The sequence below is a fragment of the Cyrtonyx montezumae genome, unplaced genomic scaffold, assembly GCF_038088225.1.
Source record: "Cyrtonyx montezumae isolate F1298 unplaced genomic scaffold, pur_monq_1.0 scaffold_23, whole genome shotgun sequence".
Lineage (NCBI taxonomy): Eukaryota > Metazoa > Chordata > Aves > Galliformes > Odontophoridae > Cyrtonyx > Cyrtonyx montezumae.
Window position 1 is genome coordinate 3,800,538 of NW_027071970.1, and position 13,780 is coordinate 3,814,317.

At 44.0% G+C, this 13,780-nt stretch overlaps 2 protein-coding genes across 2 annotated transcripts in view; both read left to right on the forward strand.

Annotated features, from left to right (window-relative positions):
• The first annotated feature begins 3,882 nt into the window (after positions 1–3,882).
• Positions 3,883–10,468, forward strand: RNF185 (ring finger protein 185). The gene is made up of 6 exons (XM_065738897.1): positions 3,883–4,070; positions 5,575–5,593; positions 6,229–6,341; positions 6,869–6,923; positions 8,618–8,735; positions 10,176–10,468. Exons 1-6 carry the CDS (start codon positions 3,889–3,891, stop codon positions 10,271–10,273), a joined length of 585 nt encoding a protein of 194 aa, XP_065594969.1. The 5' UTR covers positions 3,883–3,888; the 3' UTR covers positions 10,274–10,468.
• A 1,908-nt stretch (positions 10,469–12,376) lies between these two features.
• Positions 12,377–13,780, forward strand: part of LIMK2 (LIM domain kinase 2) — a 33,550-nt gene continuing 32,146 nt past the window's right edge. Inside the window, exons 1-2 of the mRNA XM_065738898.1 lie at positions 12,377–12,433; positions 13,371–13,470. Coding sequence (XP_065594970.1) covers positions 12,418–12,433; positions 13,371–13,470 — 116 coding nt within the window. The 5' untranslated portion in view covers positions 12,377–12,417. The remainder of the gene's footprint in view (positions 12,434–13,370; positions 13,471–13,780) is intronic.

Below are 13,780 nucleotides of genomic sequence, written 5' to 3' on the forward strand. Positions count from 1 at the left end.
CGCACGATGCTTTCTCAGAGCCTCTATCACATGTTTATGGAACGATTTAAAAAGGAGAGTCCTGCATTTGTCCACCATTGTGCTGTCTGGTCACACGTTGCTGAGGGGCAGCAGCTCCGTGGAGCTGCCCACAGAGCTCTCTGTCAGGGCTGCACCCCAGCAGTGCCTGTAACGCAGCCCTGTGTTGCTGAATCCCAATTAACAAAATGAGGCCAAGCAAGAGCACGCTGCTTTGGCAGGAAAATGGATGCTTCTGCACGGTCAGATGGCCGCACTGATTGAGACGCTGGGACTTGTGACAGTAAAAAGCAGCTGCGTGGTGCTGCCCAGGTCATGGGAAGTGGAAAGATGAGCAGAGAAAATGTTTCAGAAGGGTTAAATACGTTAGTGGCACAGGGTTAAAAAGTAACGAGATATGGAAGTGCCTTTGATGATTAACAGTGTGCCTTCAGTCGGGTAGTGGCTGACTTCTATCTTGCAATGACTGTCAAGAAGTAAATGAACTTCGTTCTGGATGCTGCCAACAGTTATCAGCTCAGATCACCTGTGGCTGTTACTTGAAGTCCAATGACTGTAGCAGCATAAGAATCAGGTTTCTGTTAAACCTATGAGTGAGAAGTATTTATGGGAAGTCTGTCAGTATTTTTGGATAGGATTTCTGATGTTCATTTTCCTTTTGCACAATGTATGTATCTGAAAAATGCCATTATTGCTGCAGTATAAGGAAAAATGGACACAATTTCCTTTCCAGTAAAACAGCAGGAAGTTGAGAAACTAAATCAGAGCTCGTTTCAGAAACAAAGTAGGGCTGGATCATTTCAGAAGTCCCAGATACAGTAAGATTCATTAGCAAAGGAGGATGGAAAAGTGTCCTAGTGGAATTTCAATCTAACAATGCACTTGTTATGTCATTATGTGTTAGACGTTGGGAAAAGAAACAAGTGTTAAGGTTTATCAGTGAACTAACCAGTCCTGTGGCCTCCTGGGTTGTTTGGTTTTTTTTTTTTTGCTCACAAAAGAAAAAAACAAATACTTAAAATGTTCTGATATTGTAGTTCTGTGAATATATATTCTGTAGCTGTTCCACTCCAGTGACATCAGCTTCTCTCTGTCTTTCTTCAGTTACTGTTCACCTACTCTGCTCTGTTTCCAATGCAATGTTTTGTATGTTTTAACTTACGATGGTGACTCTCCCAGGCTGCCTGGAACAGTTTCTCCTGAATTTTTAAAGTCAGGTCAGTGTATTTTAGCAAACACAGTCACTTTTAATTTGCTGAGCCCAGAAATAGGATCTTTTACAGTATCCATTGGGCTTACATTTTCCTGGTGTGCAGCTTCTGCCACTGTATTTACTGATAAATTCTTAAATGATTTGAGTAAAATTTCTTTTGTTATTACACAGACTTCATCAGTTTCTTGCACTCACTTCCTTCAGGGTCCACCTGCTGCTCTCATTTGCCGTGATGTGTTCAGGTCCCAGTGCATTATCTGCTTCTTGGAGATCCAGCTTCAGCTCTGTCAGCTGCACTTGCTCTTTCAGAAACTCAGTGGGAGTCCCTAAACGTGAGGCTTCATTTCCACATCTTCACCTCCCACCAGGCTTTCTCTATTTTAGGAGGACTGCTGAAGCTGACATGTTTCATAGCCATTCACCTGCTGGCACTCTGGATGCAGTGAATGTCAGCGATCCCATCGCTTTCAGAGCAACACGTTGGGATATTACAGGGGTCATGATTAAAATGAAATAAACAGCTGGTATAAACAGCTAGTAATTAGCAAAGGTGGTGATTTCCTGCAAATATATAGAGAGCAAAGCAAGAGAACCTTTGAATGCTTGCAGTTAGACCACAGCTGAGTTTTATATCCTTTCACTTGTTTTGTTTGCAGCTCATGCTTCTAGGGTTGATTTGGAGAGCTGATCAAAGACTAGGGTTTAGCAAACCTAGACTGGCATCTGTCCAGTCCTTCCTCTCTAAATTCTGTTTACATAACCCCAAAAGTTGTAGTATATCCCAGTGCACTCACAATCTTCGTCCTGAGCTCTAAGTCAAACAGAAAGCAGGATGTGTTAGGCCTGCTGTGTGCCTCCCTTCCAAGTTCTGTCTCGGAGTTTAAATAGCTGAAGTGCCATTTCAACAGTTCAGAGTTTGTTCTATGTTTAAGCAAACTGAATTTCTAGTTGAACTTACACAGGAGGATTCACAGACTATGTTGCAAGTAATGCAACACAGTTATCAAGTGTACATTTACATCACTGGTTGCTGTTTCATGGTTGCTTCTTTGTAAATGTGCAGTGTGCTCTGCAGGTGGACAGAGGTGGACAGCTCTTGCTATGGACCTAGTTATGTTATGCTATATTCCATAGAGGAGCGGGAATCATTGTAAAGGCTTTTCAGGATAAGATTATTTATTTTTTATTGTTGCATTTTGATGTATTTTTGATATTTTAAATCTTTTAAATCCTAATAGTTCATCATGCTCAGTAAGTCTATGAAGAAAGAATTAGGAGAGGATCCCAGGACAGAGTAACATAAATCTTCTAGGAGAGAAAACTCGCTGCCTGTCATGTTGTATTGTTTTGATCTTTTTTTTCTGTCTCAGCTGTCTTTATCCATTGTGATAACGATATCCTTATGGATTTCTCAGTCGTCTTTCTTCATACATTGCTGTTGCTCTTTTTGGTCCCATTAGTTTTAGGGAGAGTTTCTTAACATTCCCAGCACGTGTGTATAGGTCTGAGTTGGTAAGTTTTCAGGCATTACTGAGCAAGATAGATGAGTGCTACCAATGATTCTGGTAGCAGGGATATGTGAGAACTTCCTTATCGTGTGGTTTGTCATCTGGCAGCATTTCCACGTGCTCGGGACTGACATGAATTTTAATTGAGTACAGTGAACTACCTTGCTGCTGAGCGTAAATGAAATGCTAAGCAGTGCTGAAAGCAAAGGGTGTTAAAGTGCAGCTTCTGAGAATACTGAGCTGCTCTTCTGGGATGCTGTGCAAAATGATGTAACTGAGTGAAAAGGCTCTGCAGGAATAAATCTCATCTCCCTTGCTGTAGCTTAGTGTCACCACAGCAGAACTTCTGTGAGGCTTTCTTGACTGTGTGGTTGGATTGTATTGTATGAAGAAGGGTTTTGACAGTAACAGCTACACATACTGAGGTTTTATTTTGCTGTCCTGAGCCTGTGCTTCAGCACGACTACAAAGAGGGAACACTGAAGGAAGCTTTTAATGCTTCTGGGGTAAGTTTGCAAAGTATTCAGCTTCTGAAAAATTCGTGTTCCCCTTTACAGTGCTTATCTGTGCTTTGGCAAAAGGTTCAGATCATCACCTGGTTCCCTCTCACAGCCTGCCCTAGGTATTCATATTCCTGCGACAGATTAGAAGGTTGTTGCTACAGAAATAACATAAAGGCGGTCTTTGATAAATACGGTGATATTAATGAGAGGTGAAAGCATGTCAGTTTAGTAATTTCTACGCTGCTGCTGTAATGGTTAGGAATGCTTGATAGTCTAAAGTGTGACTAGGTGAGCTCATCTTTCTCACAGCAAATAGCACTGATGAGAAAATAAGATGGCTTTGTTTTGACTGTGGATTGTAATTTCCTGTCAGTAAGTTTAACATACAGGCTATGTGATAAGCCAGGTGGTACTACAGGACTTTAAAGTAGCTTAAGCCAAGAGAGATCTTTTTATAGAAACTATGTTAAACTAAAACCATCAACAATAGGATTCAAGTGCTTCTTAGGTAAATCACTGCTACTTTGAAGAAGGACAAGAATGTGATGTTATCGTGCCAATAATGGGGGTGTTTTTTTTCCCTTTCTCACTGCTAGGATTCCAACAGGAACGTTTTCTTGCTCTCGTGTCTGGGCAGCTCGTCAGGATGGCAAGTAAAGGACCTACAACTTCTGCATCAACAAAGAGCTCCAGTACTGGAGGGACCAGTGGCAGCAGCAGCAGTAATGGTGCTGGGGACAACACTAATCAGGACAACACTTTTGAATGTAACATCTGTTTAGACACTGCCAAGGATGCAGTTATCAGCTTGTGTGGGCATCTCTTCTGGTAAGTACACAGATGAACAGGAACACCGTGCACCTCCCTGATCACATCCTTTTCATCATTCCATTAAATACAAATTAGTTACTGTCTTAAACTCAGTGAGGGAAGGGTTTTCCTCAAAACTGTTTTAATCTGTTAAATGCTCGTGTTCCATGAGAAAGTTTCTTGCATCTTAAACTTTTTATACCTTCTTCTGTAAAAGCAAACCCCTTTAGACAGATGATTGGTTACGCTTGTTAATTAATCTATGCTGTCTGGGCTAGTGTAGATACCTTTTTCACAGCTAAATTCCTTTCTAAAACTGTGCATACTTAAAACTACATCTGAGAGCAGGTTCTAGATGCCGTGCTGTAGTCATGCATGTTGTTTTGATCCTTTGAAATTTTGGGGGAAAAAAGAAATCTGTTTTTTTCTTTTGAAGTAACATGGTTTTGCATGTGATCTGCTGCTCTTTTCCAATGGAACTGCATTTGTAATGCCTTTTAAAATTTGACCTGGGTATTTATTGCACTAGTAATGTCACTTTCTTATTTAGGTGGCTTGGTCTAGAATACACCCTTGAACGTTAAGATGTTATGAACAATTGATATGGGTAATTTGTTTTGTACAGTAGAATCAATTATGCTCATTAATTAAATGAGGCCTAAAAGAGCTTTTTTTTCCTGTGCTAATGTATGTAATGTCTAAAGGTATGGGTTTTTATTCAAAGGGAGATGAAAAATCGTTTGCTGAAGACATATTAAGATAAAATTATTGGAACCTCCACTGTCTCAGAGTGGAACCTTAAAGAACAGAATGCATCTTGTCTGAGTAGCGTTGTGAAGATGCCCTGAAGGCAGTTGGCTGCTTAGCAGCTTTAGCTTTTATGATTACTTTTTTTTCCTTTGGATATTTAAGTTGCCATGTTCATTTAACCTCAGGAATAGTACTGTATAATCAGCACTATAATCACTCTTCTGAGTGAACTGGATCTCACAGCTGGCCCTGTTCTAAGCAGCAGATTAGATGAGAGGCTGCCTGGGGTGCATTCCAGCCCAGATTATTCCAGTTCTACGAAAGCAGACAATGTTTTGATTAGACCAATCATGAATTCTGTTAAGATCCTGGAGTCTCATTACTGGCATTTTTTTGTTTGCATCTTAACTCAGGGATATCTTTCTGTGAGATCAGAAGGTGTAGTAAATACCACCAGATGCATTAAGCCTTTGTATGGGACTTTGGTACAGGTGAAGGAATTAAAGGTGATACGGAGATGATCATGTTGGCGACACAGTTTAATTGCATAACCTGGAGATCTGGGTCGGGCTGTGCTTTCAAAAATTGCTTTAATGGGAGGTTATGGAACTGGCCCAACTGGATTCCAAGGTTCTGTTGTTTCTAAGTTGTGTTATCCGGGGTGCATTTTATAAATCTGTGAGATCAAGTTGTGAGTAACTAATTATATTCCCCCTCCCTTTTTTTTTTGTTGTTCTTCTCTGTGACCAAATTGTCCTGGGAATACTCGCAGCTGGCCTTGTTTACACCAGGTAAGAGAGGTTTCCTTTTGCATTGTCTTTCATCAGCTCCAATGACTCAATAAAGTCCCTAGTTCTCTTGAGTATCCTCCTTGTTTTCAAATGTGCTTCGTTTTTTCCAGGACAACTGCAACATGCTAATATAATTTCATGCACAAGAACCTGCAATCTAGTCTTTCAGCATAAAGAAAACTTAAATTCTGTCCTGCCTACTTCCTGCATTTCAGTTCCTTACGCAGTAGATATTCCTGGTTTTGGAAGGAGAGTTGCTGTAGGCAGTTCATGAAGTTTTAGTTTGCAGGATTAAATGCAGAGTGTACTAATTGTTGCATACATATGTTGTACCCTGTGGTGCCATTATAGAAAAGGATGATGACAGGAGGGTACCTGTGCTACCCCTTGGCTTATGCAAAGCTGTTGGTACTGTTTATTTCCTCACGTTTTTCCAGTGCAGTTCTTATTGTGTACACATCTGCAAGTGGATTGTGGCACAAGAGCCAAAATGTCAACACTTTAATGGAGAGTAGTACAATGTTTTGCTCTGTGGCTTTCTGAGAGGCTCCTAAAATCTCTCTGCCTGGCTGAAAATTAGGTTTGCATGTTGTTTTCATGGTTCTATTATCTTTCTTATTTTATTTTTATTTTAGTGGTTAGAAACCAGGCCAAACAGACAAGTGTGTCCTGTTTGCAAAGCAGGAATCAGTCGAGATAAAGTTATTCCTCTGTATGGAAGAGGCAGCACTGGACAACAAGACCCCAGGTAATAAACACAAATACAGCATTGGTGTGAGAACTGCTAGGGTTTAGGGTGAAACTCCTGAAGTGTTGGGTTAACAATGTGAGATGTTGTCAAAAGACTGATAGAAATGCCAGTTCTGCCAAATATTTCTGGCTTCTTCAGGGTTTGAAGCTATACACCTTATTCTAAATTTAACTGGCAATTCATTTTAATTGGGTGTTAATTAACAGTTAGAAGTAGTAGACTTCAATGTTATTTGACTGGAGAGGCTTATATGAAATGTTCGTGGACTTAATTGTTGATCCTCAGTTTCCATCCTTTGTGAGGGATTTTTTTTTTTTTTTTTTTTGCACTGCAAAGTGCAGTATCTTAGTTCAGGGGCGTGATCCTGCAGACTCATGTAGCTGTTGGGTCTAGTCAGTCACACGTTACAGTTTTGTTGCCCCTGTGAGAGCATTCTCCATGTTTGTTCTGTCTTATGAACCAAGCTATTGCAGATACTGTTGTCCATCTGCTTGAATTTGAGCTAATTCTACAATTTCTTGTAGAGAGAAAACTCCACCACGACCCCAAGGACAGAGACCTGAACCAGAGAACAGAGGGGTAAGTGGTATAACAAGTGGTATGAGGGTCCTGTAGCCCCAGAGGCTGTTTATGAATAGCTGGTAGGTGCTGTGTGGCAAAACACTCCATTCCCATACTGCTGTTTACCATCCTAAAGAACACAATAACTTGAATCATGCTTGATGAAAACAACCCTTTGTGGAATTGCTGGAAATGCTGTTCTTCATACTTGATAGCTTTCCATATATAAACATAGGGAACATTTTGCTTTGAAAATTCTATAGGATCTTACTGTACCCTGGTGTTTTAAGAAAACAAAAAAAGTAGATACGTTTGCTGGACATATGCAACTTTGAAGTGGGATCTGGGGTTTTGTTGAGGAGATTACATAGAATGAATGTGAACAGAGCTGGTAAATGTTAAAGACCTGGAAGTAGTTACAGAGCAGCATGCAGTGTTTTCTGGCACAATGACAGTGACCTGATGAAACAGTTGTGTATTTCCAGGTAACTCAGCCTAGGGTCCTTGGAGAGCATGTCCCTCACAATTCAAGCAACCAGCTCTACTGGGTGTTGTTAAGGAACATTTCTGTATTGTATAGGGTGGGAGCAGAGTACTTCTCTCTCACCAGGGAGTTACTTTCTTATTAAATCATCTGCTGTCCTTGGATTCGAGCTTTTAAGTGGTGCAGTAAGTCAGAGAAGTCTCATGTGAAGATGTAGCAGTAATGCTGCCTTTCTGTTTCATACAAATATTGGCCTTGCCATGCAAGGTGCTTTGCTGTCCCCTACAGTTAGCCCCTTACAGTGTCCTTCACAGTACAGCATCTGACGAGTCGTCTTAGTTAAGTATCAGCACAGAAATGTCTAGCTTTGATTATATGAGTGAAATCATATTTGTCCTTCATTATTTGGGGTTGTTTGGGATCAGAGGGGTTTTCTGGAGTAGATTGCTGTTTTAATTCTGAGATCAGAAAACAGTTTTCTGGATTGTAAACTGAGCTGAGAGCTGTATGCTGTTTAAGCATGACACAACTACTTAGATTTATATACAGCTCATTCTCAAATGGTTCACTGCTTTTATATAGTTGGGTTCATCTTAATTCATAACACTGTCTGATTTGATGTGGAATTTTAGTCTGGAGCCCTTGGGGTTGATGTTGTTGCACAACATTGATCATCTTTGGTGACCTTTGGTGATTATATGCCATATCAGCTAGAATTCTGATATGTTTTTGTTTGGGTTTTGGTACTGCTCTTTATAATGACCAGTGCCATCCCATTGTCAATGCATCACTTTACTGAATGTTTAGATGATGTACACAAAGAAAATAAATGCAGGTTATTTTCTACAGTATCTTTCTTATGGCTAACAGCTGTCAATACAGAATTACTGATGCAATTTGTAAATGCTCTAAATAAGACTGGTAATGCTGATTTTGATACATTGTCAAATACATGCTGTTTTAAGTTGAAAAGGTTATATAAACACTTCTGTTGTCATTTTCTCAAGCTTGTGGGTTGCTCTAGCAAGGCTACTGCTTTTAGCATGAGAACTTGGGAGGTATTTAACAACAGTGGCAGGCCAGAAGTTGCCAAACTACATGACACTTCTTCAGCCTTAGGAAGGCCAGTAAGAGGCTGTCTGCACTTCTGCGAAATATTCTGAAATAGGAATTAAATTATTTGTACCTTTTTTTTTTTTTCCCTCTTCTGTTGCTTTGTTCTCTGCAGGGATTCCAAGGATTTGGGTTTGGAGATGGTGGCTTTCAAATGTCATTTGGAATTGGGGCATTTCCCTTTGGTATATTTGCCACAGCATTCAACATAAATGATGGGCGACCTCCTCCAGGTACTGTGCGTTCTTTCTTCTCAGACCTAAACAGCACAAATATGTTTTACAAACTCTTTTGTAACTTAAACAAATAACCTGTTAAATGACAAAACTTACTGAATAGTAAAGTTAATCAGTACTGTGTATGGAAATACATGAAGAGGAAAAACATGCAGTGGAAAAACACAGTCCATTTATTACATGTTTTGTATGAGGGCTTATATGTATGTTGCTTCTGTCTGATTTCCTGGAGGCTTTGGTGAGAGAATGAGGGAGACACATTGACACTGACCACTTCTCTACTTTAATTCTGAAAAATGAGACAAATTGGACCTGAGTTTCTTGTAATAAAAAGGAGTCAGTGGGGGGGGGGGGGGGGGGGGCTGTATGGAGGAGACCCATATTTTGGAAACAACAGGAAAGAAACATTTTCTATAAAGGGTGGAAAAAAACCCCGAGATATTAAACTAGTGGTTTGTACCACAAATAATGAAAGCAAAGATTGCTCCTTTTTTTCAGAATTTATCATACGTATAACACAAGAAGTAACTTTATGGTGACATTTCACTGTTTTTAATTAAGGAAAAGCACATGGTCTTGCTCTCTAAAAATGAAGTAATCTCTGGAAAACCTCTTCCCCACCTGCACTGTACTCAAACTGAGTCTACCTGTTTTGCACACATAAACCTACAGCCCCAAGTTTTTCTGGACTTCCTCTGCAAAAAGTGCTGTCTGGAAAATATTCTTCACTATCATATGGCCTAGAAATCGTAAGAAACAGAAGCATGTTTTTCATGTCACACCTGCACTGCCAAAGGCCTGTGCTGCCTCTGCTCAATTGAACCTATTAACTGTACTTCACTCTCCTGCAAATCTGTGTGCAGATGTGACAGAGCAAAGGAAATGGAAATGTGTGCTGCCCTAGTAGCCACTGTTTAATCAGCTCCTTTGTCTTTTCATCTGTTGTGTCTGTACAGAGGTTTCAGAAAGACACCTCTTGAGCTTCAAGCTTGTGTGTTTTTCCTTAGTTCCCTTAGATGAGAGTACACACAGTTTTACCATCTGTTTACTCAGTTATTTCACCTTGAGGGGAAGGAGCTCTCAGGTAGAGGTGTTATTGTTCCTTAAGATGGAAACACCCATCAGCAGTGAATGTGGCTCAGCACTGTCCCCAGAAGTACTCTGAGCACACCTCTGTGTACTGTAATGCCTGGAGCTGCTTGCTGCTATCAGTCAGGAGCAAGTTTACAAGTCCTGCTTCAGGGAGCTCATGCTTGTCCTCTCCAGTTTTCCAGCATGGATGGCCAATCTGGGGGTAGGCAATACTGACAGGAGTTTTTTAGCAGGTGGATTTCTTGCATATTTTATGTCTATATTTGTAACGAATATACTATATGCAGAATACACAATATTATAAAGAGGAAGATGCTGAGCTGTGTTTTACTTCCTGTTTTCCAGCTGTTCCAGGGACTCCTCAATATGTGGATGAGCAGTTCCTATCCCGCCTCTTCCTGTTTGTGGCTCTGGTGATTATGTTCTGGCTGTTGATTGCATAAATCATTTCCATTATTCTGTATGTTCATAGCCAGAAAGGCTACTGAAACAGTTACAAACTGCTTCCCATCCCATTTTAAACCTCTTGGTGTCTGGTTCCATAGCTAACCATGGGTTTCAGAAATTGGTGGTACCACAGCACAGTGAAGAATCACATCTTGCACCACAGTTGGAAATTAAACTTTGGTTAAAATGTATTTCAGCTCAGCTGTCTTGTACAACAGGTTCCTGCCACAAACCCTGGGCCTAACTTTGAGCTCTGCTCCTACAAGGAGTGCTGCTTTGAAATCCTGTGCCAATCAGTTACAACAGGTTTATGTGAACGATAGTTGCCCCAAGGTAGACTGGACAGGTAAGGAAACTTCTGCAGCGCCATCAGTATCTCGTGCTTGGCAAACACTGGATCTGCCAGCACTGTGGGTGTTTGTGTTTCTTCAATCAACATCCAGCCTTTGTTGGGAAATCATTTGCAGCACAGCTGAGACTCCTTGGGCACAGCACGTGATACAAACAGAACCTGGTGTGGAGACTGGTTTCTTTTCTTGCTGTTGTTTCCCACAGCAGTGGAAAACTCCTGCCTGAAGCAGCTCTAATGGCAGTTAGAAGAGATACTAACGTATGCTGCAACTTTTTTTAAAGCCTGAATTTGCTGGAGCCAGACACGGGAAGATTCATGAAGCTGGGTGAGGTTGCTGAACAGTAGGACATACCTATCTGCCTCACCCAGCCCAGTTCCTCGCTGACATAACAGTGTTGTCTTCCTTGGTTCTGTGCAGCAGCAACCTGTGGCTGCACTTAAGGACAATCCCTTCCCAACCCTGCCACTGCAGCTACATTTCTTTCTCCCCAGGCTGTGTGACTTTCTACATGAGGTTGTGCGCTCCGAAAAAAATCTCATTAACTACCTGAAATCAACTTGCCTGGGGAGAGGAACGAGGGCCATCTTCAAGTGAGAGATTAGAGCTTAAATTTGGCATACTGTAAAATCATATAAGAGGAAAAATGAGATCCTGCACGTGCCACAGCAGGGGACGTTTGGAAGAGCAGCTGTATGTAGCTGTGTTCAGCTGCAGCACAGAATGGCTGCAATGCCACAGTCTTGTCAAGATCTACCAAAGACATTACTCTGAAGTGCTGGAGGAGAGCACAACCATCACTGTGCCAGGGAGAAAGTGTTTCTGAAGGTGAGCACTCTGTAGCCCGCGTGGGATCGTGTTGGACACACAGCTTAAAGAGTATTTCTGATCTATCTGTACAGACTCCTTCAGAAGAGCAGAGATGATGGATTTCCTGACAAGATGAACGATTTTGCTATCTCTCCGACAAGGCAACTGCATTTTCTTTTTCCTTTCATTGTTTTTTAGTTCATTTTGATTCAGATCACCGACAGTCACAATGCCAGAGAACTGTTGTGACATTCCCCCAGCACAGACCTACAAACTGACAGAGCAAATCCAGATCCAGCTTCCTTCCCATAGTTAAGCTTGTTAACTGTGTGCGTAGCGCTGAAGCTGCGGGGCAGGGCTCCCTGCTGGACGAACCGTGTGTGCAGTGTTGTGATGGTGGCCGCGGGCTCCCGGGGCAGCGCCGGGCACGGATCGTTTCCGGCCGTGTCCTTACCTCTGTGCCGCAGTTCGTGCCGCTCCCCGTTGTATTCAGGCCGCTGTCGGCTCGGTGGTGCGTTAGCGTTCCTGTCCACGGATTTTCACTGTTGTGAAAGTGATTTAGAATTAAAGAGAAAAAAAAAAATGGTTTTACATGGATGGGAGTGAGCTGCTGCCGTTTCTTTGCACTTGACGCCTCCGTCACCGCGGCGCTCCGGGGCCGGGACACGTGTGGGACGGCGCCGGCGGACCCTCCGCTCCCGCCACTGCGCGTGGAGAGTGGGGCCGGGGATTGGTTCCCACCGCGGAAGGGGCGGGCTCGCTGGTTCCGACGGAGCGCGGCGATTGGCCTGTAGCCGTGAGGGAGGCGGAGCGCCGATTGGCCCGCGGCGAGGAAGGGGGCGGGGCTTTTCCCTCGGGGCGTGGCACGGCGCCGAGAGAGAGGTTGGCGAGGGGGGGGGGAGGAGCGGCGGCGCGAGGCCGAGGAGGCGCGCTCCCGATCCAGGTGCGGCGCGGCGGTGACGTCAGCGGAGCCCGGGGCCATGGCGGGGCCGCCAGGTGAGAGCCGCGGGGGCGCGCAGCGGGGAGGGGGCGCCGCTCCGGTGCTCGGGGCCTGCAGCGGGGCCGCGGCGGCGCGGGCGGAGCGGCGGAGGTTTCCTCGGGGAGGTGTCCGCGGGGGCTGCTGCAGCGCAGCGCGGGCCGTGCGAGAGCCGTTTTAGGGTGAAGCTGCAGAGAGAAGCCCCGGGAAGAAGGGGCGGCCGCCGAGGTTCAACGCCCTGTAGGCACTGGGAGCGTGCGGTTAGTGGTTCTCCTCTGAGCGCGGTTCTTCCCTCGCGCATCAGCACCGCATCCCCGGCTCTCGCTCAATGCGCCCAAACATCTGCTTGGCACTCAGAGAGCGTTTCTCTGTGCCGAATTAGCGCTGGAGTCTTTGTACTGGTTTTTTTTTCTCCCTGCTCGTGTGCGTCCTGGCTGTCTCTGGGGCTTTATGACTTTCTGACTGTTGTCAGTATTCTCTGAAGGGGCAGTGGCAGCTGCTCCTGGTCCTAAGCCTGGCTGCAGTGCGGTCTCTGCAGGAATATCCTTTTGAGCGTGTAATTCCTTCCTGCTAGTCGAGTTGTTCTCTGCTGAATAAGGTTTGTCTTTCTTCCTGTTCTGGGAAATCCGATTAATTACCCGAAAGTGCACAAATGTTGCATGCTGAGTCAGTGGCGTGAGGGGAATGGTAACGTGGTCTGCAGGAATTGTCACTCCGCAGTGAGGAGCGGTGCAGCTCTAACTGTGCCATCTCCTGTGAACAGTAACGTTTTCTTCTGCAGGATGTGGAGGAGCACACGGCGAGGTCAGGCCTGGAGGGAAAAAATGTGGCTTTAGGATGTTAGAGTTCAATTTGGGAACCTGGCGTAATTCAGGGCTGATCTTTATCAGGGATGCAGCAGTCCTTGTTTACTTTGATGTAAAATGGTTGTTGATGTCACCTTATTCCTGTATGCAGGTGAAGAAGTCTGGAGGTGCCTGGGCTGTGGGGACCTCATTGCTGCTGGTCAGCGCCTCTACAGGACCGTTAACGAAGCTTGGCACGTTTCCTGTTTCCGGTAGGTGCAGCTTTATAGCCTGCTCCACTGCTCGTGGCTTCCTGCTGGCTCGGAGGATGGTGGATGCAGACAGGAGGTGGTCGTGAGGCCGTACCCTGCTGTCAGCTCCGTGCCTGACCTGCAGAGCACTGCTGCTCACGGCCGTGCTTCAGTACCCCCAGCAGCCCTTTGGAACTGACCTTCAGTTCTGGCTGCAGTCTGGTGCTGCCTGGCAAGGTGCTGCCGTGCTGACGCACGCACATATGGAGTACAGATAAAGTATAAATGGAGGCTGTGATTTGCTGGTGGTAGCAGAAGCCACGGGCTGTGT